At 44.1% G+C, this 24,527-nt stretch overlaps 2 protein-coding genes across 2 annotated transcripts in view; both read right to left on the reverse strand.

The window, feature by feature from the left end:
* fam102ab (family with sequence similarity 102 member Ab) overlaps positions 1-21,854 on the reverse strand; it is a 41,570-nt gene extending 19,716 nt beyond the window's left edge. The window contains exons 1-2 of the mRNA XM_029124933.2: positions 21,619-21,854; positions 20,910-21,251 (exon numbers count right to left, since the gene is read on the reverse strand). Coding sequence (XP_028980766.2) covers positions 20,910-21,055 — 146 coding nt within the window. The 5' untranslated portion in view covers positions 21,056-21,251; positions 21,619-21,854. The remainder of the gene's footprint in view (positions 1-20,909; positions 21,252-21,618) is intronic.
* A 248-nt stretch (positions 21,855-22,102) lies between these two features.
* Positions 22,103-24,523, reverse strand: naif1 (nuclear apoptosis inducing factor 1). The gene is made up of 3 exons (XM_010904902.4): positions 23,953-24,523; positions 23,714-23,761; positions 22,103-23,438 (listed from the first exon to the last, which is right to left on the reverse strand). The coding sequence occupies exons 1-3, from the start codon at positions 24,395-24,397 to the stop codon at positions 22,924-22,926; spliced, it is 1,008 nt and encodes a 335-aa protein (XP_010903204.1). The 5' UTR covers positions 24,398-24,523; the 3' UTR covers positions 22,103-22,923.
* Positions 24,524-24,527: the final 4 nt, after the last annotated feature.

Consider the following 24,527-nt stretch of genomic DNA (forward strand, 5'->3'; position numbering starts at 1 on the left):
GACGTGGCGGTGACCGAAACGATTCCGCAGGGCGGCTGTCCTCATGGCCGACAAACCAGCTCCTTGAAAGGGAAAAGTACACACACACACACACGCACACGCGCACGCGCACGCGCACACGCACACGCACACGCACACGCACATCCCAGTATACAGTAAGAACCCCTATTAGAGGTCCACAGAAACAAAGCTTGATGTGTGATATAACACAGGCAGACATGCTACACCAAAACACACAGACACACGCCCAACCAAATGCAGTCGAAACACATCTGTGTCCAATCTCAGCCGCCAGAATGAAAAAGCCCCTCTTAGATTCCAAAGGAAAACTATGGATATGAGAGAGAGGAAAGAGGGAAAGAGCGAGAGTGAAAGAGTGGGACTGGTTATACACTTTGAACATGCACATGAATAAATGGTAATAACTTTATGTAGGCTCCATTTTGTTTGCAAGCAAACAAAGTTCACAATTACAGCAAATCTATTGAATATTTGTCTGATATAAAACATGCCTCCTACTCACACAAACACATTATAGGAATCGCTCCCCTTGTGCGGACAAACTCAGTCCCAATTCATATCCCTTCATCCTGAACCACTACTCCATAACCTAAACCCATGCCATAGCCTTCACTCCAAAAAAAACTTAACACCTGAACCAAAAAGACTCAAATCGTCCTTGTTTTACATCTTCTGTCCCCACCAGGTAAGTAAAAGGTGAACACCAAAAAAAAACACACTTGCTAAGTGTTACTGTTTTATACCAGTTTTGTCTGTTGAGGTCAATGGAAATTGTGTCATGAAAAGGTATTCATACATACATACATACATACATACAGACTACATACATAGTGACAAATTGAAGGAAAAACCAACATGAAGTTTCTCAGTAAGGTGCTGGGCCACGAGCAGCCAGAACAGCTTCAATGCGCCTTGGCATAGATTCTACAAGTCTCTGGAACTCTACTGGATAGATGGAACACCATTCTTCAAAAAGATATTGCCTCATGTAATGTTTTGATGATGGTGGTGGAGAGCGCTGTCTAAAGCGCTGTCTCCCATAGGTGTTCAATTGGACATAGCATATGATTCACATTTCCATACTCATCAAACCATTCAGTGACCCCTCATGCCCTGTGGCTGAGGGCATTGTCATCCGGGAGGAGACCACTCCCATCAAGATAGACATGTTTCACCCTAGGATAAATGTGATCTCTCAGAATAACGTTGTACTGCTTTACAGTGACACTGGAAATCAGTGAAGTGTCACTGGAAAATGACAGGAAACCATGACAGGAAAATGTCCCTCATGGCGGACCACATCACTGTAGCCACCGGACCCCATCACTGTAGAGGTCAAGCGCTCAGGTTTGTCCTTTAATTTGTCACCTGCCTGTACATACACACACTTAGTGAGTCACAGGTCTACGAACTTTGGTCAACATAACTGAGGAGTTGCAGGCCCTCTTCCACACTAACCAGAACCAGGAAGACATGATTAGACTGACCAAGCAGAAGCAGGTCTGGAAAATCTATACATTACCCAAACATCCAGCCAACATTTATGAAATGTAGAATGTTGATTATTTTTTATTAAACCTTTATTTTTGACAGGAAAGTGACAACGACAGCAAGGCTTTGAAAACAGAAATTCTATGAGTATACAGAAAAATCTGTACAGAAATGTAAACCAAATGTAATTAGCTGACATTATTGCTATTTGTTCACAGAAAGAAAGAGAAAAAAATCTCTACAAAATACATTTATATTTGAACGTGGTTTACGGTGTTTAAAATTGCACACTTCTGAACAGAGTCCTGGAATCATTTCAAGCATTACGGAATGAAGGGCTTTGTGTGAAATATAGAAAACATTTATTACTATTATTCTGAAATTAGACTTCAACAGAACCATGGAGGGAAGGTGGTTAATAATTGTAAGGAAATGTGTTCTTGTTGGAAAATTGGAAAAGTGCTTGGGCACAGTGCAAAAACCTACAGTACTAAGGAACCATGACTGAATTTTTCATTGCTCTACATTGCTTTACACAGAGCAAGGTTAGTCACAGTGGTCTGGTATTTTGAGGTGCGATTCTTATTTGCTCATTTTTGGGTCGTTTTTCCCCCCGTATACACACACACACACACACACACACACATACACACACACACACAACAATCAACTGGACAATTCTTGCACCTTAATTTAGAAAAATATATTTTCTATTGATTTATTAATGCTCAGTCTAGATTTCTTATGCTCAGTCCACTATTATTATTATAATTTTTATTTATTATGTACAAAATTGCTGCAGTAACGGACCAGAACAAATTCCTAGTTTGTTTTGAAACTTACTTGGCAATAAAACTCTCTGAATCCCGGTTGTGACATTATTTGATTGTTTCTGTGTTGATCTGTTTTGGCTCTGTCTGGGTCTTTGCTTTTTAGTGAACAGTTTAGGGATGCTTCTCCAGGTTCATCTCTGTAGATGAGAGCTATGTTGTGGAAGGTTTGAGAGTTGCCTTCCTTTAGGTCGGTGTGAAACAGCTATTTTGGGGATTTTGATAATCAGTGGGTAGCTTTCTATGCTTTCTGAAATGTTATGCTTTATTCAGGATCGAGAATGTGGGGAAAGTAGAAACAGTGATTGCTGAAAGATCGCTGCCCTAGTTCCTAGTAGAATCATGGCATCTTTAAAAAAAAAAAAAAGTTATACATTTTACTTAAATTCACTATTACCAAAGTCTGCCCGGATTTGTGCAGAAAGTCTCTGTGCTCATTCCCTCTCCCTCTCGGTGCTCCCTCCCTCTCATTCCCTCTCCCTCTCCGTGCTCCCTCCCTCTCATTCCCTCTCCCTGCTCCCTCCCTCTCATTCCCTCTCCCTCTCCGTGCTCCCTCCCTCTCATTCCCTCTCCGTGCTCCCTCCCTCTCATTCCCTCTCCCTCTCCGTGCTCCCTCCCTCTCATTCCCTCTCCCTCTCCCTCTCATTCCCTCTCCATGCTCCCTCACTCTCATTCCCTCTCCCTCTCCCTCTCATTCCCTCTCCATGCTCCCTCACTCTCATTCCCTCTCCCTCTCCCTCTCCGTGCTCGCATTCCCTCTCCCTCTCTGTGTTTGCTCCCTTTCAATCCTTCTCTGTCCTCACTCTCTCTCCCCCTGTCCCGTTATCTGCTCTCTCTGTCACTCACTCACTCACTCACTCTCAATTCCAATCTTAATTCCAAATCTCACTGATGTTTGTTATTGTGGGAAAGGCGAAAGGGCTCTTGGCTTGCCAGGAACACAGCCCAGGCACGCTAGCCATGCAGCCTGAAGGACTGTTAAAGCCCTCTGCATAAACACCGCCACGCTCACTTGATAACAGCCAAGAGTGACAACAGAGTGATCCCACAGTGGATCCCTAATCCATGACCATACCTCTGCAGGTAGTACGTTTTTAGAAATGTTACCTAAAAGTTAGGTTTTACTTAAAAACTTAATATTAGACTGTAAATATAATTACTATAGGCACTGCATACATTTTGACAGAGCAAGTATCAAAATGTATGCAAAATTAAAGCCTGTATGTGTTAGTTTCACTAATAAAATTGACTCTGCAAATGTGTTGCAAGATACTTTCTGTATAAGAAACAACTGTGTTAAGTGTGGGTCCCCGGAATGGAAAGGTCCGGAAAAGGCTGGACGACGCCAGACGCCAGACACAGGTGCCAGACACACGCACAATCACACAAGCCTGGCAAAAGAAACTGTCAGTTTGTCCACAAACACCAAAGAAAGATCAAGTAATAGACAGAAAACGTGCCTGAAGAAAGTGCATAGGTCAAAAAGAAAAGACAGAGTAAAGGAGTGAGGGCAAGCCAGAGATAGACATTACGTGTGTAGGAATGAGTAGTGGGAGTGTCAAGACCCCCAATCACTCCTCTGAATACCTACAGTTCAATGTGGCACAGGAATGTCCATGAGAACGTATTTGTAATAAACTGCCTTTGGGACCTGCTGTCCCGTTCCTCCACATTTCCCATTCGTATCACATGTCCCTTCGTACATCTGTTAACAATAAATAGCCCGCTTTTCTTTTTTTAAAACTTCACGAAAGTAAACATCTGGTCAGGAATAATGACTAAGGTTTTTCACCCACTTCCTTCTCCTACCCGGTTTCCTTCTGCCCAATTTACCCAGCATCCCTCAGGGGTTTGGGCTACCCCAACTGAAGACAAATTAGATGGGGGAAACTGACAGGAATAGGGAGGCGGACAGAGAGAGTATGAAGAGAGAGAGAGCGTGCAAGGGAGAGATGTTTGAACCACAGGATTCTCCGGCAAGAGGCTATACTCAGAGCAGAGATGTTTTTGCCACTGGAGTCAAGAAAAAATAAAATAACACGGAAGACAATGACCTAGATTTCAAAAACAGACAAAACAATCATCAAGCGTGCCTGAGAAGGGGCAGACTACAGGTAACCTAAATCCACCTACAATATATCCAGGCCTGAGTGCGGATTTGTTTGTCGTCTTGCCAACTTGACCCTGACAGGTCGCACAGCGCACACACGTTTAAATTAAATAGCGTCCCCGTTGCTAACGCAGAGGTTACTCTTCCCGGGGACCGCGGGAACATTGGCTCACGGAGGCGCATGGCGGTTACAACAGGGCATACTGGCGCAACAGTTTAGACACAACGGTCTCCGCCACGGTGACAGTTGTACAGCCACGGCCAGGAGACAGTCAGCGAGGGTCTGTGGAGGCGTTCACGACGGAAGCCCTCCCCCCGTTCCCAGTACATTACCAGTGTACGGCCTTGGACCTGGTCCAGCTGGTACCACAGGACACAGCAGTCCAAATACACCGCCAAGCCCTTAGGTCATTACACAGGTGAACCAGGGATGTGTGAAAATGATTACATCCATGAGAAACTCCATCTGCACCTGTATTTTCCAATTCAATTTGAATGTGTGCGTGTGTTAACATGATGTACACCAACAAACGCGCACACACACAAAGACAGAGGGACAGAATTAAACAAAGAGAATGACAAAAAAAAAAAAATGACAACAAAAAAAAAAAGAGGACAGAGCATGGGAGTATAAAGATACTAGTACTAGACAGAGTAGCTCGTATGGTATGAATTTGACCTCATGTTTCATCAACAACATCCACAGAACCCACAGAACCAGAAATCCAATCAGCATGTCCCAGAGGACTGAACTGGATTTAGAATTGACCCAGATTCTTGCTATTGAAATTTCTCTAAAAAGAACAAACAGGTAGGGATCTGAGGGTTTTACTTTAGGAAATGTACAACGTTCTGATCAAGGGCAACTTTCAGTAAAATGAAAGTATTTGATGAAGTGTAGGTGAATATAAAAATAACACTCTTCTATAGTTAAAAATCTAACAATCCTCCACTGGAAATGTCTTTCCCAACAAAGTTCAACTTCCAAATAAGTGATTGGTTTAAATGTGAGGACAGTGGGACGGGGTAAGATCACTTTCTGGGAACAGATCTTTCGTCCATTTCACCATGTGTCTCTTGTTCCTCTTTTAAGAGACACCTTGACTGGGTGTCGACTCTAGAATATGTCCCTTGGGCTTCTCGGCTCCTTTTGGTTTCAGCTCACTTTAGTGAAAGCATGACAACAAGAGTGCATGCTGAGAAACATAGAGCGTGCCATATAATTTATGCTATGTGGGGTGCTATAGTGTCATGTTGCACCAAGAGCGACATCTACAAACATGGCTGTGTTCATCAGGCATTCAAAACCAACAGACTGAAAAAGGAAGCGGGAACTTCAACAACAAAACATATTTCTACATTCCACTGACATTTGAACATACACTGAATGAAACCACCGACTCTTAAATGATCTCAGATGATCAGTGTTAGGGGGTGCAAACTGGGGAAGACCGGGCCCGTGGATCATGCTTCGGTCACGGGAGATCACATGGAAAGGACCAAGAAGAGGGCGGGGCCTAGTCAAACAGATGGCCTTCTGGGAAGGGAGAAGGAGCTAGGAGCACATCCACATGGAAAGCGGCTGATTCCATTACATCTTTGCCATCTGTCTCCACAGGATTGCTGACGCATGTGATCAGCCATAACATTATGACCACCTGCCTGAACCATCGAAGGCATAGACATTTTTGCCTTGTGGCAGGATGTGTAATCCTGCTGAAAGAGGCCAATGCCATCAGGGAATATCATTGCCATGAAAGGGTGCACATGGTCTGCAACAATGATCAGGTAGGTGGTACGTGTCAAAGTAACATCCACATGAATGGCAGGACCCAAAGTTTCCCAGCAGAACATTTCCCAAAGCATCACACTGCCTCCGCCGGCTTGCCTCCTTCCCATAGTGCATCCTGGTGCCATCTGTTCTCCAGGTAAGCGACGCACACGCACCCGGCCATCCATCCACGTGATGGAAAAGGAAACGTGATTCATCAGACCAGACCACCTTCTTCCATTGCTCCGTGGTCCATTTCAGATGTTCACGTGCCCATTGTAGGCGCTTTCGGCAGTGGACAGGGGACAGCATGGGCACCCTGACTGGTCTGCGGCTACACAGCGCCATACACAACACACTGTGATGCACTGTGTGTTCTGGCACCTTTCTATCAGTACCAGCATGAACCTTTTTAGCAATCGCAGCTACAGTAGCTCGTCTGTTGGTTCGGACCACACAGGTCAGCCTTCACTCCCCACGTGCATCAGTGAGCTTTGGCCACCCATGACCCTGTTGCCGGTTCACCGTTTTTCTTTGATAGGTACTGACCACTGTAAACCAGGAACACCCCACAAGGGCTGCAGTTTTAGAGATGCTCTGACGCATTCATCTAGCCATCACAATTTGGCCCTTGTCAAAGTCGCTCAGGTCCACATGCTTGCCCATTTTTCCTGCTTCTAACACATCAACTTTGAGGAAAGAATGTTCACTTGCTGTCTAATATATCCCACCCACTGACAGGTGCCATGATGAGATTATCAGTGTTATTCACTTCACTTGTCAGAGGTCATAATGTAATGGCTGATCGGTATACATATATAATACGCTGATTGGATATCTATCTATCGATCGATCGATCGATAGATAGATATATAGCCCAGCAACAGCCCAAAACCTGAAGGATCTGGAGGTCTGTATGAAGGAATGGGCCAAAATCCCTGCTGCAGTGTGTGCAAACCTGGTCAAGAACTACAGGAAACATATGATCTCTGTAATTGCAAACAAAGGTTTCTGTACCAAATATTAAGTTCTGCTTTTCTGATGTATCAAATACTTATGTCATCCAATAAAATTGAAATTAATTACTAAAAATCATACAATGGGATTTTCTGGATTTTTGTTTTAGATTCCATCTCTCAGAGTTGAAGTGTACCTATGATAAAAATTACAAATTACATTCTATTTACAAATTACATTCCATTTACATTTCTATCATTTGCCGCTTCTTTACTTTTTCTCTCTCATTTCACTGCTTCATTTTGTTTAGATATGCAGCTCCGGAAAAAAATTAAGAGACCACTGCAACTTTTTCTTTTGAGTGAGGAACAGAAAGTTCAATTTGCAGTGGTCTCTTAATTTTAACCCTTCTGTTCCTCACTCAAAACCTACATTTTCAACTTTTTTGGAAAGGAAAGAAAAAGGTGCAGTGGTTTCTTAATTTATTCTGGAGCTGTAGATGATTGTTACCACATAAAAAAAAGCAAGCTCTCGAAACATCAATAACAAAAAATCGCAATGTTTTCCTTTCTTCCACATGCTCTTGGTGATCTAACTGCCCTATATTTCTGGCGCAAATTAATCAATGGGGTGAAAGAGGAAGAGAATGTAAAGAAATTATAGGGTAAAAGAGGAGTGTTGTGCAAATGAAAGGGAAAGCTGAGAAGGTAACTAGAAACTCTGTAAAACCATAAATCTTGCTAACTGAGCTGCTATTTGAAATTCCTGTATATGTATGCATCTTTCTCTATGATATACTATATGCAATCATTGGAGGGGGTTTATATTAGAAATTGGTAAAATCATGGATGGAGTAAATTTCCTGATTTTAAATGTAAATTAGAGCTTATATTCAAACAATACGGCTAAAGAGGTCAGTGTGCAACCCTAACATCTTTAGCCACAACCAATGTTTATCATTTTACTAGTAAAAAATTTGGAAGACAATGTCCCAACCTATAAATGGTTCATACTGTAACAAACACACTACTACACCCTATTCCAGTGTCCTACGCCCCACATCAAAATAGGTTTTATTTAATCATCCTTTCCCTTGGCGAGACGGGCAGGACCCGGCAGAGAAGCATGCCCAACATCCCAGTCTCTAAAAACAATTTTCATGCCACAGCCTGCAGAGGTGGATTCCTTAGTAATGACAGAAGGAAGACTCCTGTTTGAGTGAAGCATGGACGGTGGCTGAGCTTGGAGCGTCAGGAGTCACACACACACACAAACTGCAGTAAATGTGCATTAATGCATTATTTGAGAATGTTTTGTTTTCTTTTTTGTGTGTTGCATTGTTTGCATATGTTTATTTTGGTTTTTGCGCCATAGAAACTGTAGCAACAAATAGGCTTCATTTTAAATAAATACATACAAACGGGTTACCCTGGCCTACCAACTCAAGTCTCCGTATATTAAGAAAACTCCAGGGATAAGAATGAGTGTGCTGGTTGTAACTGAATGTTAATGGAACAGGACAGAGTGGTAGAGTCCCAGAATGGAGTGCAGCTCTAAATGATTTAGTAAACACAAGACTTAAAAAGATCAAGAGACAGAAATAAACCCATCACAGAGACAATGAAAGAAGGAAATGGAGAGAGCAGGTGAGATAGAGAGAGATGATGAGGCTCTCGATAAGGAAGGAAAATCACAAACTTTCACTGGGAGATAAAAGAAATGGGAGAGGAAGTCAGGGGTTTTAGTCAATAGGATCTTGGTATATACATATATCTTGCAATGCGAACAAGACAAACTCACATCTCATTGTCAGTTCAAAAAACAACAGTCTCCTGGGGCAAAGATCCCAAATGTCTTAATGAAAACATTATCGAAGAAGCCAGTTTGGCCTGTTGCAGTAGTTACCTGCCCAGGGCAAGAATGAGTAAGCACCCAATTTCCCAGAATGTTGTTTTAGGAGCTGTGTAAACTGCTTAAACAATGCTTAACAAACACTACGACGATGCTCAACAAACGCTTAAGCAAGCCCGTCATTTGACAAATCTTAACAAATGCCTAAGCAATCACCGCTTGCTGTTACACAACAAAACAAACAGGCATTCCTATCTGGAAGTAACCAGGAAAAAGACCATGAACTAAGTTGCTCACATGAAGCTTCAATAGACTTACTGTAAAATTAAGTGAGGTGCAGACAGAAAGCTGATAGCTTGGCACTTCCTAAGTGAAAGGGAGTGTGTGTTTATGCATTCAAGTGAGAGGAGGGGACTAAGGGAAAGAGGATAGACTAGGGGAGGGAGAGAAAGGACAGAGGAGGGAGCAGTAGGAGCCCTGTGAAGTTCTCCAAGTCATCCTGACGACAGACAGAAAAACACTCACTGCACATTCATACACACAGTTTTCTCATGTATACATTCCCCCCGCACCAGGGACAACAGGACTAATATTTGAAAGCGGTGCTGGCAGACCACCTTATCTCTGCACCTTTGACCTTTGAACTTTGAGCAAAGCCAGCCGAGCTCAGACAAACTTTCCACCTAGACAGTAGCCAGGTGCTACCAGTACTAATACATTAACTAGTAACTACTCCTAGTCGAAAGGTCTAACCGCTAGACTGACTTTCCTGGAGCTTGGGCTTCAAGCGCAAGTCAGAGAGGCCTTTATCACATTTAGGAAATACATGTTCCTCTGTGTAGTGGTTAGTGGGTGTTTCTGAACAGAGCCCAAGCTCTGAAAGTTGAGGTAGAACAGCTGGGAGGCACCAGAGTACTTGCCTGGCCACTCAAACTCCCTGCTCTGACTAAACGGCTGCACCACAGCCAAAGATGTTAGCTTCTTCTCCACAAAGTGAGTCCTTCACAGAAACCGATGGGTCCCACCTGTTTGGCACCAGCAACCAGTGGGTTCCGTCTGACTGGTCCCAGAAACTGACGAGTTGGTAATGAGCCGGGACACGTGGGAAAGACGACATTTTGAAAATATGTCATCGTATTCCGTGACAATCTCCCTCAATCTGACGCCGCCTATTCAACTGCAACGGAAGGAATCTCAGACTGGGATATGTAGCAGAGGACAGTGCAGTGGAAGACTTTGGATCGGGTCGTCAGGCAACCAGGGAACTTCCACTCCCTAACAACCTGAGAACTGACAGACTAAACAACAGAGCCAATACAGACAGAAAGAAGCCATTAAGCTGCGATGACTCAGCTAATATAGGCTGAAAGCAAAGTAAGGCAAGGAAGTTCCCATCCACTCCTCCTCATGATCTGAGAATACGAGGAGTGACATAGCAAATCAAATAAGGTTGCCTTTAGAGAAGTATTTGGGGGGGGGGGGGGGTATTAGTTCTGTTTTGTTGTATTAGCAGGCTCTGTTATCATGGGACTAACTGTGTCACTTTTGCATGTTTGCTGCTACTAAATATATTTAACTAAACATTGACAGGACTGAAGAAGTCAATACAAGTATTGTAGACCAAGAAAGAACATGTTCCCAGTATGTGCAGAATTTTTATGTTTGGGGTTAGGGTTTAGGAAAATAGGATTTTGAATAGGATCTGGCAAAGTGAGAGCATTTAAGGCTTGGGGTAATGGTTAGGATTTTTGTTCTCAGGGAAAAGTCAGTCAAACTGTAAAGGAGATTATTTCTCAAATATCGAGTAGCCGAACTGAACAAACATTGCATTTAGTGTTATAGGCTCCCTGATTACCTTATCGTCCGTAATATCAAGGCCGGACTCAGGCTAGACAGCGTGCGATTGAAGTGTTCCTTCACATGATCAAACGTCACAAAAAACCACTCCATTTGATGGCAAACCGAAGTATTTTCATTAGCTCAAATCCAATTATGCCCAATACTTTCCTCTGGAGAGCTCACATGCACAGTGAAGCAAGCCTGCGAGTGAGTTTGAAGTGACAGCACTTCCTCTTCCTCCACACACTCTAATCCCCAGGGGCTTCGTTTAACCTACTTCAGCGCTCAAAAAAGAGCAAGAGAGAGAAGCAAGGAGGAAGAGATGTCTGAGGATATAACGGAGCCTCCGTGATGCAACCCTTGGTGAGGCCCAGCCAGCAGCCATGGACTGCAACTGAAAGCTCATGGATCCCTGTCAACAATGAACAACAACAACAGTTAATGACAACAACAGACTGGCCTGACAATCCTGACAGTCTAGATGCACTGCAGACACATGCACGCACACACACACACACACACACACACACACACGCCTGTCCCCCAAATCACACAACACTCTGGTGCTGTACGGGTGACTCAGGCTTTAATGCACAGACAGGTGTCTCTTGTGAATGTCTTCTGGCACTACTGGATTGACTTCACCCAAGTGGAAAAATACTATAAGAAACTATTGAAATTGGAGAAAACGTTGATTACATTTCTGGTAAATGTAATGCCTTTAATGTCAACTATATTAATGTGGGTGTGCATAATTGAGCATGCATGTGTGTTGCAGCTCAATTTGAGAACAACAATTTTCAGACAGGGGCACAAAGTGCCAAAATGTAGTTTCATTATTACTCAGCATTAGCAGCAAGCAGCACTTTGTCATTAGAAGAAACAGCTACTGCACACCCTGCTGAGAAATGCACCTATGTCTGCGTACACACACACACACACACACACAAACACACACACAGCTTCCTTCCTATCTGTTGATGTTTCATGTTGATTTCATCTCTTCCTCTTTCTGTAATGTGGATGGCCCGGTCATCTTATTCATGCCTTGTTCTTTCCTCTTCAAGTCCCTTGGGAGGTGTCACCACCCTCCACCTTGATGCTCAGCAAGATGGAGGGAGGCAAAGCCCAAGTGACTGTTTCAAGAGGATCCTAGAATTCATTTTATCTGTACAGGAGGGACTGAGCATCAGAAAACCATTAGTTCCTTTCCAGAGAAACTCCACTATTACGTGGCCTCCAAATGCCATGTGACCACATCTCCAACCAGATCAACAAGGGATTTAAAAACACCTGTCTAGAGACAGAACTCAGTCACTACATGACAAAACGGCGTACACCGATCAGCCATAACATTATGACCACTGACAGTTGTAGCGAATAACATTGATAATCTCGTGATCATGGTACCTGTCAGTGGGTGGGATATATTAGGCAGCTAGTGAACATTCTGTCCTCAAAGTTGGTGTTAGAAGCAGGAAAAATGGGCAAGCATAAGGATCTAAATGACTTTGACAAGGGCCATATTGTGATGGATAGATGGCTGGGTCAGAGCATCTCTAAAACTGCAGCCCTTGTGGGGTGTTTCCGGTCTGCAGTGGTCAGTACCTATCAAAGGTGGTCCAAGGAAGAAAAATCAATGAACCGGTGACAGGTGACAGGGACAAGTCTAACTGATGCACGTGGGGAGCGAAGGCAGGCCTGTGTGGTCCGATCCAACAGAGGAGCTACTGTAGCTCTGATTGCTAAAAAGGTTAATGATGGTAGTGATAGGAAGGTGTCAGAACACACAGTGCATCTCAGTTTGTTGCGTATGGGGCTGTGTAGCCGCAGACCAGTCAGGGTGCCCATGCTGACCCCTGTCCACTGCCAAAAGCGCCTACAATGGGCACGTGAACATCTGAAATGGACCATGGAGCAGTGGAGGAAGGTGGCCTGGTCTGATGAATCATGTTTCCTTTTCCATCACGTGGATGGCCGGGTGCGTGTGCGTCGCTTACCTGGAGAACAGATGGCACCAGGATGCACTATGGGAAGGAGGCAAGCCGGCGGAGGCAGTGTGATGCTTTGGGCAATGTTCTGCTGGGAAACCTTGGGTCCTGCCATTCATGTGGATGTTACTTTGACATGTACCACCTATCTGAGCATTGTTGCAGACCATGTGCACCCTTTCATGGCAACGGTATTCCCTGATGGCATTGGCCTCTTTCAGCAGGATAATGCACCCTGCCACAAAGCAAAAATGGTTCAGGAATGGTTTGAGGAACGCAACGAGTTCAAGGTGTTGACTTGGCCTCCAAATTCCAATCGAGCATCTGTGGGATGTGCCGGACAAACCGGTCCGATCCACGGAGACCCCACCTCGCAACTGACAGGACTTAAAGGACCTGCTGATAACGTCTTGGTGCCAGATACCACAGCACACCTTCCGAGGTCTAGTGGAGGCCATGCCTCGACGTGTCAGGGCTGTTTTGGCGGCAAAAGGCGGACCTGCACAATATTAGGCAGGTGGTCATAATGTTACGGCTGATCGGTGTATGACTGTGTCAAGTTTGGTGACACACAGCAGTCATTGCCGGAGGAAAGAATTGAGAGGCATTCCTTCCTCCATCCAGGGTGGAACGGACCTTTAACTCCTCAGTTTTCCCCTCACATCGCTGCTTGTCCGGTTTCCCAGCTAGCTCTCCAGGACAATGGATCCCTCTGAAAGTGATATATATGTGTGTGTGTGTGTGTGTGTGTGTGTGTGTGTGTGTGTGTGTGTGTGTGTGTGTGTGTGTGTGTGTGTGTGTGTGTGTGCGCGCGTGTGCGTGTGTGCGTGCGCGCGCGCACACACTTGTGTACAGAAAAGGAAGAAGACAGACTACTGATCAACAAGCACTTAACATCAATAACTTGAAAACACACCAGGAGCACTGGGAGAGAGTTATCACAGTCATCAATATGTCATGTCTGACTGGTCATTTCCTAATGAGATGAACACAAGGTAGAACTGCAACGCAGAACCTCAGATACATAAACCTTATTCAACGATGCTTTAAAATGGACATTTACAGGCTCTGGTGCCCAAAGACACCAGCAAAGACCTATGAATGTGGACACAAACACACACACACACACACCATCAATATTCTCAGGCTAAGTTCCGGTTTCAACTCATGTAGGTCACTGCACTGTCCAATAGCGGGATGAAGGCACGCCAAAGAGACATGATGATGATGTCACGGAGTGCCACGCCACAGAGACGATATCACAGCCAGTGACAGCCAGGAGACAAAATGACACTGCTAACCTGAGGAATGGTAACATGTTCAACATGATGATGTAATGCTGTAAATCAGGGACAAAAATGAAAACATGCACCCCTTTTGGTCCCCAGGACCAGGATTGGGAAACGCTGCGGTTCATGATCAAATTAAACAAATGACATCATCCTAAAGTTTACTTAACTTTTAAAAGATTTGCAGTCATTTAGTTCTGCTAATTATGAAAATGAAAGTGTTTAGTTAGTGTAACTTGGGAAACATATCTTTGTTAGAACGGCAGGCAGCTCTCTGTCCATGCAGACTGGTCATGGTAGATCCACATCATCTACTGAGACTGGTCAGGCCAATCAGCATACGCGCACACGCACGCACACACGCACGCAACAGTGCTATAAGGCTACCCAGAAGACACACTGCCAAGCTAAACCATACGGGCTGACAGAGCCAGGAGATGGAGGGTGTGGCAGAGCTCTACACAGAATCTGTTATCCTGATGTTAATTAAGAGATCAACTTCCACAAGATAGAAATGCTGCTTACACAGCCTGGCAGAAGTGGCTGTCGTGACTCACAGAGCCGGGCCAGACAACCGCTTAGACATTAGCCTTAAATCAAAAGCCCCAACCATTTCATAATCTCAATCTCTGGATCACCTGACAGAGACAAACACACACACACACACACACACACACACACACACACACACACACACCTCCCAGTGAAATAGTTTCCCTACTGTTTCGGCAGAGGCAGGGTGTTTTGTGCTCTCTATGGTTTCAGGTCAAGCAGGCTCTCATTTGAATTCTAGGACAGGAAGGGCATGTTTATGTTGATACCATTTATACTTGCAGTAATTAAACCGCATTGAAAATATTTTTTTAATCTAATCATTGTTTTGCCAGGCAAGTGAGAATATACTACAACATCATCCTGGTCAGTTGAAAACCATTCAAACAAATAGTGGCGCTAAAACCAACTCTCCAGATTCTTCAAACAAAGACCTGCCTCTGGCCTCTTTCTTCAGCCGGGTCCATTCTCTGTCTGAAAATCTCCCTCTTTTCTCCCTCTCCTCTCTCTCGCTCTGTCCTCTCTCGCAAAGGAATTTGTGGAATGAGGGTCCACTTGCTGCAGCAATACACTTATAGCCTGCCACGCACGCGCACGCACGCACGCACGCAGATGAAGCCATGTATGCATGTGTGTCTCGATATCCCCTCAGAAACCCCTAAGAAATTACAGGGGAGTGCAGCCACCTGGTCTCAAAAGGAGTACCCTGGTGAGGAGAAAACGTCACACCGTGAGTAACCCGTCAACTGCCCCCCGGGACACACTCATTATGCGTTAGCCGCCGGGGAGGACGTTGGCTGCCGCCAGGCACAGTGACGCTGCCCTCGGACGGCGCTGTGGTGCTGCCGTTAGGTGCTTATGAAAGTGATGTGGCTGACACCGCAGGCTACAGACGTCCGATGCGGAGTCTCTGCGGTCAACGTTACGCATTTCATTTGGGCAGCGGTTGTACTGTGTTATTTGCGGGTCAACGTGGGCTTAAGTAATAGCCAGACAGACGGACAGGAAGGAACATTTAGAAACAAGCACACAATGATGCTGATAATCGCTGCCGACACTGACAGCCCATAGATTAGAGTTTCCCTGGACACGCGCGCGCACACACACACGCACGCGCACAAGCGCACACACACACATCAATTAAGTGCTTAAATGGTTACCCGTGAAATGATTGTACATGGTATGTGTGTGAACAACTCCTGAGGGCTCTCCAACACTCATTAATGAATGACATAACTGTCAGTTACCCGTGGGGCAACATTTCACAGATGCATTCCAGGTGGAATGAGAACACCGTAAAGGGCAGCAAAGCTTCCCCGGGTTAGTTTGTACCACAACAAATGTGGTGTGTTTTGTGCACTATAGCTTTAAATTGTACAGAATCTGAACTATTCCACTCTTGGGTGGATGCCAGTTATGTGACACTGATTTCTGGGGTTTTGGATGTCTTTTTCACTCAGGCTGGAAAAAGTTATGCTGAAACATCCCCCCCGTGAGAGCGAAGGAACGAATCAGAGTGAAAACCAAACAGTTCGTTAGGGGAAAAACTGAGACACAGAAAAGGATTTAGAAGACATTTCAAGCATGGGGGAGTGACATCGTCTCTGTACAGGTGTCCCCATGGTAACTTATCCCCATTGACCTAAACACAACATCACCAAGCACACTGGTAAACAACAAAACCGAAATCCTACCAGTTCATTTTTTCTTTCTGCCTCGTACAAGGTAATAAGTGCCTCGGAAAGACATTTAACAACTTTCCTACCAAGCCCAAAGCCTCAGCAGTGACAGTTTCCAATCGTGGTAGCAACACGAGAGTCCATCTCACTGGAACAGCAGGGGAGAGTTGCCCTCAGTGCGATGACCTTACCAAAGTGAATGTCTGGGAACAATGTGACATAACAGAAGAGCAGAGACTGTGGCTAACATTAAATCAGTAATACCCCTGCCATGCCACCCTACTGGAAGGTCCCAAGTGTACATTCTTTCCAGTCTTCCTCAAAACAGTAACGAAGACGCCAGCCAGTAAAGACTGTAGGTAGTTTGCTTCATGATTTGATCATTAGTGCCGTGATAGTGTCGTTATCTGAAATCTGGAAACAGTCTAGTGGAAAACTGAGACAGTCATTCACAGTGACAAGCTCCATTCAAAGAGTTTTCAGTTCATGTCTGTCCGGTCCTTCTGTCCATCGCACTGAAATAAAGTTCCAAACAAGTTTTGGTCCACCTCCAGAAGGTGTCCATTCAAAACTGATTTCATAATCACATGTTAATATACCAATAACTATAATAAGTAGCAATTTCTGCAGTGTAGTTTGGCTCAATAAGCGATGTAAGTGTAGTTTGGCTCAATAAGCGACCTAACTTGTGTGCTCACAAAAGCATTTGACTTGAGATATAATCAGTTAAATATTAATAAATAAACTAACATAATTACAAAAATATGCACAGAAAAGGGCATGACCTCTCAGAGTAATGACACTGAGCTTTTGTCTTCCTGCTATTCACTGCAGGGTCAAAAGAGATGGAGTGAGAGAGGGAGAAAACTGACTAGGAAAACAAAAACTTGTCTGTCCTCAGTATCATTTTGCCCATCGCATTATTTCTTTCTCACATGTTCTCTCTCTCCCGCTTTCCCTTCATACTTGTCAATGTCCTTACCCTCTGTCCCTGTATACAGAGTAGCAATGTTCCCGGACATCTTAACAGCCTAGTCCTAGAATAAACACACACAAACACAGTGTGCTTCATTTGAATCCACAAATAACATTACATAAACAAAGGCATTCAAACAATACAAAAGCTTCTTTCCAGCAAAATATGCAAAAGGTACAATAAAAAGCTCATTCTACTCAAAATAGCCAGGCTGTCCATAACAGCAAAGACAGAGCAGTGCCAAGCCAGCTGTCTTGCAGTCTGGAGGCCACATACAGCCAGCTGAGAAGTACATGACTGAGATGGCTAAATATCAGGGCCACCAATAAACCCAGGTCTCTATTCCAACATGTCCGCCTGGACTCACTTGGCGTACAGAACAACACCTCGTCAACAACATCACGGCAGACGTCCCTGACACAAACGTGTTGATGCGTGTTGTTTGCAACGCCAGCTAGGCCTAACGCACAACCTGCACACTGTATAAGTCCTTGTATCAAAACAGTACCAGAGACGGTCACTGGCTCAGTTTGTCCGTCCCTGTCGGTCTGAGCTCCAGACTGCATGCTCGGGTCATGGCCAGTCTGACCAGCCTACAGAAGTCTACAGCACTGGCCAAGTTTTCCACGGGCCCAGTTCTCCACAGGCCTTTTCCTTTAAACGTTTCTCCGTGTCCACAACCAGTAGGACCATCGTCAGTGACACCAGGAAGGTTCCCGGCAAACGCCCTGACTTTCCCGTTATTTGTATGGCAGGGTTTTATCTAATCGATATTCGGGACAGGCAAAATACACACTTTTCAGCTCAGGTGCCTGATACAGGGATATTGAACCCCTACAACAGGGGGAATTAAATTAATTTTGCTCCCAGACTGCATTGGGTTTTCTAATATATTATCTATAACAGAAGAATGTGTCCCCTTTCCATAACTTTGGAACTCCACTGCCCAAGGCGACTACAGACATTTGGCACGCAACACTGGGTCCACTCCAAGTGCTTCTCGCAGCCTGGTATGGAAACTGCTTTGCACATGACCCCAGGGTCTTCCAGCAGGGGGAAGAGACGGCCCAGGGCATCACTGGGATCAGGCTCTCATTCATCCATGACATCTGAAAAGATGCCACATGAAGGCGCCCTTCATCATCAAGGACCCTCCTCGTCCCCGTCCCACGTCGTTTATTCGCCTACCGTCGGTTTACGTATTGCAACGTCTCTCCTTTTTGACCTCAACTCAGATATCCGTCCCAAAGGCCATTTCTTCTCAAACAGCAATGCCTACTTTCTCTTTCACAATCAGATTCCTGAAAAACAACATCACTGGATGGGAGGGTGTCCACAGCTGCGGCCGTTTCAAAAAGGCTAATTTGATAGCAGCATAGAAGGGGTGTAACGGTATGCAAAAGTCACGGTTTGTTATGCACCGGAACTTTTAAGTCACGATTCAGTACATTTCCGATAAAGTGGAGACGTGGAAAACGAAACATTCTAATTTATTATTACATTTTGCCCATTGCCACCGCAGTTAAAGCTGCACTATGCAGAAAAAGAAAAACTATTACAGCATTTTTGCAATTACTCACCGGTTCTGCACCAATGCCCGATAGAGGATGAAGTTCCAATGGCTTTGCCAGGCTTGCCCTCACAATGGCTTTGCCCCCCCCCCCCCCATATTTATTTACGAAGCTGTATTACATGTTCTAAGCACCAAGATCCGTCTCCAGGGGGGGATGTGTAAGCTGCGCATACACAGTGTACAGCCATAGACCGTAACCGTGACTTCTGCATTCACCCAAGGTCAATAAAGCTCTGGTCACTGACCACTTAGAGCTAAAACATCCACAACCCAGATAAGACAAGACTAAGTGCTGCCCATTTAGAGGACCTGGCCGTTCTGAGATATAACAGTTATCTGTGTTTGGATCTGTATGCAAAACTCAGCTTTCAGCCTTGTCCTCTATGCAAAGGCAGCCAATACAAGTCCTGATCTTGTGACCACACATTCTGCTGAAAGTGAGCTTGCAACATTATGTTGGTTGCACGAGACTAAACCGTCACAGCCAAATAAAACAGGACAGCAACTGACACATGCATGTGTCAGAGTTGTGGATTCCAGCTGATCTTAGACGGAAGTGGCCAATCATTTGTTTTGTGCTTTGCGGAATCCATAAGATCGAGGATGTCAATAATGACATCATCAACTACAACTACTACTACTACCACCAATAAAACTGTCAGAATTTGTAGATATTGTCTATACTATAGCCTAGTCAGCTGTGTTGATGTATTTAGTTTTCACAGAGTGATAATGATGGTTGTTTGGTTTGCAAGGGGAGAGAAGCAATGTTGGGTCTGATTCCTTTGATTCAGTGTTGCCTTGGCAACAATACAGCAATGTCTCATTCCCAACTGCGTCCATTTCGGAGTCGTGACACAGACATCAACATTTATTTTATGGATTCAGGCCATTTCATAACAGCAACACATGCCTGAGTATCAGAAAGGCAACAACAACCTTTTAACCACGGTATGAGCGATCCAAAACTGACTTATTACGTGAAGGCCTTTGATGACAGACTTCTCCATTAAGCAAGGCAAAGGCCTACCGAAGGGGAAACGAGGAGTGGCCAGGGAGATGAAACTGCATAATGCCCTGACAGATCCACATCTGCAGAGGCAAACTATACTCTGGTCTCTTCATCAAAGAGAGAATTGCTAGGGGATCCAGCGGATGAGATCATACAGTCAAGACTATTAGCCAACATGGAAGGAGAGGGGAAAATACAACTCTTGCAGAGAAGTAGAACGAGGGCTCTAAACGGATGTGGGCTTCTCAAGGGTTAAGAGAAGGGTTACAGCGCCTTGTGCTAAACAGACTGCTTATCTTTGTTGTTGTTTTCAACACTATTTAACAGCCCACTAATATACATTGATCAACATGTGGCCCATCTTGTCATGTTGTGGCGGACATAAAGCATACAGCAACTGTACCTCAAGGTGTCATACAATAAAAAGATTTGTTACTAATTATTATTGCTATGGTTGTATAAAACCAATGCGTCTGTTAGAATAGAATTTGGACATAGTCCAGTTCCAATGAACAAGCTGTTAAAAACTCAGTTTTGTGTCAGAAACAGGAGTGTGAAATAAACAAATACTATTCCGTTTAAATTATTATAAAATGTCATGCAACTTTTTGCCAGGGAATCCAAGTAAAATATTTACTGAATTTGAGAGCCTTATATCCTCTAAAATGTATATGAAAAATGAATACTATACAACGTACTGTAAACCAACCTTAAAATCTTTCTAATCCACAATTTACAATTCTGACAGGTGTGTTCCAACTGCGTAGGGCTATGCAGGCTAATCCTTAATGTGCCCACATTGACCAAACTCAACTAAGCTTTCAGGACAGTCTGCCAACAACCCACCCCGTGTGAAGCGTGACCCTGCAGGGTAATGTATGAGCTGTTACGTTGCTAATAACAATACTAACCACATGCATTGCCATTAGAATCAAGGTTAACAGAAAAATATATATATGCTTTTCACCTGGATGAGGACATGGCGAAGTCTCCACCGTCCAACAATCGGACCTTGCAGAAAAGTACCCCATTCACAAACGGCACGGCCGTGAGCTCCTCCAATGTAAAATGGATTTGAAACTTGAACTTCTTCTTCTTTATTAAAAACGCCATTGAGATTTTTTTAAACAGGTGCACCGAATTCTATAGTTAAAAGGCTTCCGCAAGATAAGTATTATTTAAGTAAACTGAAGGTTAAATTAAAAATGTCGAACAAAATGCAAATGAAATAGAATGTGTCTTCAATCAGGAGCGTGGAAGTTCTTATTATTTGTCTCAGCATCTCTGGTGACCCAGTGCTGATTTGGACCTGGAACAGAAAGAAATAGCTTTATTATCGTGATATTGAATCAGGGCAACTTCAAAGAAAATAGTTTGAAGGCATATCCTATAAAAGAATACATGCTTTGTAAAGATCTTCTCTTGGCTTTATAAAACATGCGTTGGTCATTGGGTTCAAACATTACAAAAGCATCTACACCATTCAAAACAAGAAAATAGTAGCTCGTCCCATTTTCATTCGATTCTCAAGTATTAGGAATTGGAACGTGTATTTCTAGCCAACTCTCCAAGCAAACACGCGCATTTAAAAAATCAGAGTGCAAACTAAATTAGCAAAAGTGATACATTCACAAGGACCCCTACGGAATTTAAACATGTCAAAGTAATAGTCTTACCTCATATCCAACGAGGACAACGGGATATATCCGCACAGTCCAACAACACTGACATTCATACTTTACTTTGAATCATGGTGGGCTGGTCTTGTCCAGCCTCTCTTCTCAACCGAGTCGGTAAGCACCGCCTTCGGATGTTTTTTCTCATTGATAGGTCACCTGAATTAATGCAGTTTGCAAAGATTCATATATGAATTTGTATGCATTCATAATAATCTGATCAAAAGTGAAACCAGTCTCAGTTTATTATTGGTTATGAATCCACATGTTAGTTGCAAGCATAAACTGATAAAGATCTTCTACAGGTTCATTCTCGCTAGGCTACGAAGACATACGTATACGAAAACGTCGTTTTCGGCGTAGACCTGAGAACTCATCTTAAAATGAACTGCACTCTAAACCTAATATAGAGCGCCATCTGCTGGTGATCGTGAGGCATAGGCACAACTACTTTTCAGTCCGTCCCCCAACAGGTTATTTCAGACAAATTCCGTCAACCGAGGAAAAGCGGGAATTATTGAAACGCAGAAGGCACTCAACCAACTTGATGTGTCGAGGTAAAGCCAAAACATATAAAATGGATAATCAACATAAAAATGACATATCACCGATGTTTTGATGGCTAGCGAGAACTGCACCTGCTTTTTCATTTAAATAATGGACCAAACGAAATTGACCATTTGCAACAATACAGAGATGGCCCAGTTATTCTCAGTTTAGGTAGCGCAGAGCAAATAATTATTGTGTAGCACATGTAAAAATGCACAACATACAGGAAACAGGAACAGGAAATTATTTGATGACAAACATTTGAAACGATTCACACAAAATGTTCAACAAAAACTACATTTTTCCACTTTACTTTAAAAAAATATTTTATTCTTCTCTTCAAATAACTGAGGACAATTCTGCACAGACATGGACCTGTGAGGGACTAGTTTTTCAGAAATGGATTAAGCCTGGTTGTAGACAAAAAAAAAAGCCTAGATTTTTAGACCAGTACTTCACTTATAAATCATTGTCTGGCAAACCAGACAAAAGTAAATAGAACGGTTTGACAAAACACATGGTTTCCATTCCCAAGCATATGCCTCCAATTTAAATAACAGTCTCACCTATATATACATGTACCTCTATCTAGAACAGTATGTCTATATAGACCTACAAACCTAAAAGGAAGTATGTACATGCTCCTTCTAAGGCAACTTTTTTCACACACACACACACACAAAAACACGCACGCGCAAGCCTGTACACAGGCGCACAATATGTTCATGCATATACACACATTCACACAAAGACAGTCTATTCTACATCCTGGGCCTGCTGTGGTGGCGGTGTCTTGGGCCTCTGTTCTGAGCCATCTGCAGCCGCCCCAGAACTGCTGTTGGAGTTCTCGGTCCCGCTCTGTAGGAACTTCCTCAGGTCCTTAAGAGCAGGCCTCATCATCTGAACCAAGGCCAGCAGGGCAGCCTGGGTTCCCTCTAGGGCCTGTGCCTGTCTCTCCTGGGCGTAGGCCTGCGCTTCCTGGGACCTTCGGATCATCTGCAGCAGCTCATTCTGGCCTTCCAGGTGCTGCGCGATCTGCCTCACATGCACATTGGTGACCCGCTGCTCTTGGAGGAGCCGGGCCGAGTTCAGGGCAATCCGGCTCTTCAGCTCCTGAGGCTTGGCGTGGCTGGGCGGCGGGGACGTGGATACCGACGTCAGTATCTCCACGGGATGTGACTCCACAGAGGACACCACAGTGGGCGTGGCCTCAGTGGTGGTGCAGTATTCCACCACGCCTCCCTCCTCCAGCGTGTGGTACGTTGTCTCGGCTGGTGAAAACAAAGAGTTTTGTCCGTAAGCTTAGGATTATTGGCCACGGGCCCTGGAGAGCTACAGGCTGCCATGGTTTGTCTTTAGTTGAACACTCCTAATTCAACTATTCATCAAGACGAATGGCTGAATGTTTAAGCCTGAAATCTGATTTGTTAGTGCTGGGTGGGAGAAAGTACATGCACCCCCTGTGGGTTAGTTCACCTTGTGACAGCCTGAAGTAAAGTAAAATAAAGTCAAAATACATTACAGAACCCAGGAATACATTATTTACCATCTAGCGACTTGGTCTCCTCACAGGACACAGAACCTGTCTGAAGACCTATAGGTATCAGAGGAAGCAGAGGTCAGACAAAGAGGAAAGAAACATGTTGTTTTCATTTTGTGAGGCATCCTGAATAACATACTGCAATTACCTATAAGTGTGACATTGGAGCTCTGAAAAATTTAAATGTAGCTCATCTATCCAATGTAACTTAAAGCCGTGTTAAAAAAAATATGTGTAAAACTTACTCTCTGTGAGTGTTACTGTAGTGGTTGTACTCATACTAACAGGTAACGTAATCTCAGCATCTGGATCTCCAGCAGGCAAACTGATAATAGTTGCTTCTCCCAAGAGGTTACAAATACGCTGCTGCATAGCAGTGAGGATGACGTGAACCGGAGTGCAGTCGGCAGTGGTCTCCTCAATTGCCGCTCTCGCTTGGGCCACTTTGCGCCTCACTTCGGTCTTCATGTCCGACCACTTCTTCTTCACTTCGGCTAACTCTCTGGGACAGGTTGTTACTGCGTTAACCTTCTTCAAAATTTCCATCCATGCGTTATTCTTAGCTATGTGAGTGACTCCAGCATTGAAGTGGTTAACGAGTGTGTGCTTTTGTTTCTCTATTTCCTCCACAATAATTTCTACCTCCCTCTCTGAAAAATTCATTTTTCTCTTTTTTGCATTCGATGCCATATTTGAATAAATTCCTGTTTTTAAAAGATAATTGTGCGTATTGTACGCAAAAATAGTACGATTTACTCAATTGATCTGCGCAACGTAATGGCTTCCAGAATCGGCTTCTTCTTCCTACAAACAAAGCTTA

Source organism: Esox lucius, chromosome 14 (genome assembly GCF_011004845.1).
Source record: "Esox lucius isolate fEsoLuc1 chromosome 14, fEsoLuc1.pri, whole genome shotgun sequence".
Taxonomy (NCBI): domain Eukaryota; kingdom Metazoa; phylum Chordata; class Actinopteri; order Esociformes; family Esocidae; genus Esox; species Esox lucius.

What these genes read in the sequence shown, in the direction of transcription:
- naif1 (XM_010904902.4), bottom strand. Translation starts at nt 24,397, where the DNA reads ATGGCATCGAATGCAAAAAAGAGAAAAATGAATTTTTCAGAGAGGGAG. An exon ending in TACAGTAACACTCACAGAGA is followed by an intron (nt 23,762 to 23,952) that starts GTAAGTTTTACA and finishes TGATACCTATAG; the next exon opens with GTCTTCAGACAGGTTCTGTG. An exon ending in GGAGACCAAGTCGCTAGATG is followed by an intron (nt 23,439 to 23,713) that starts GTAAATAATGTA and finishes TGTTTTCACCAG; the next exon opens with CCGAGACAACGTACCACACG.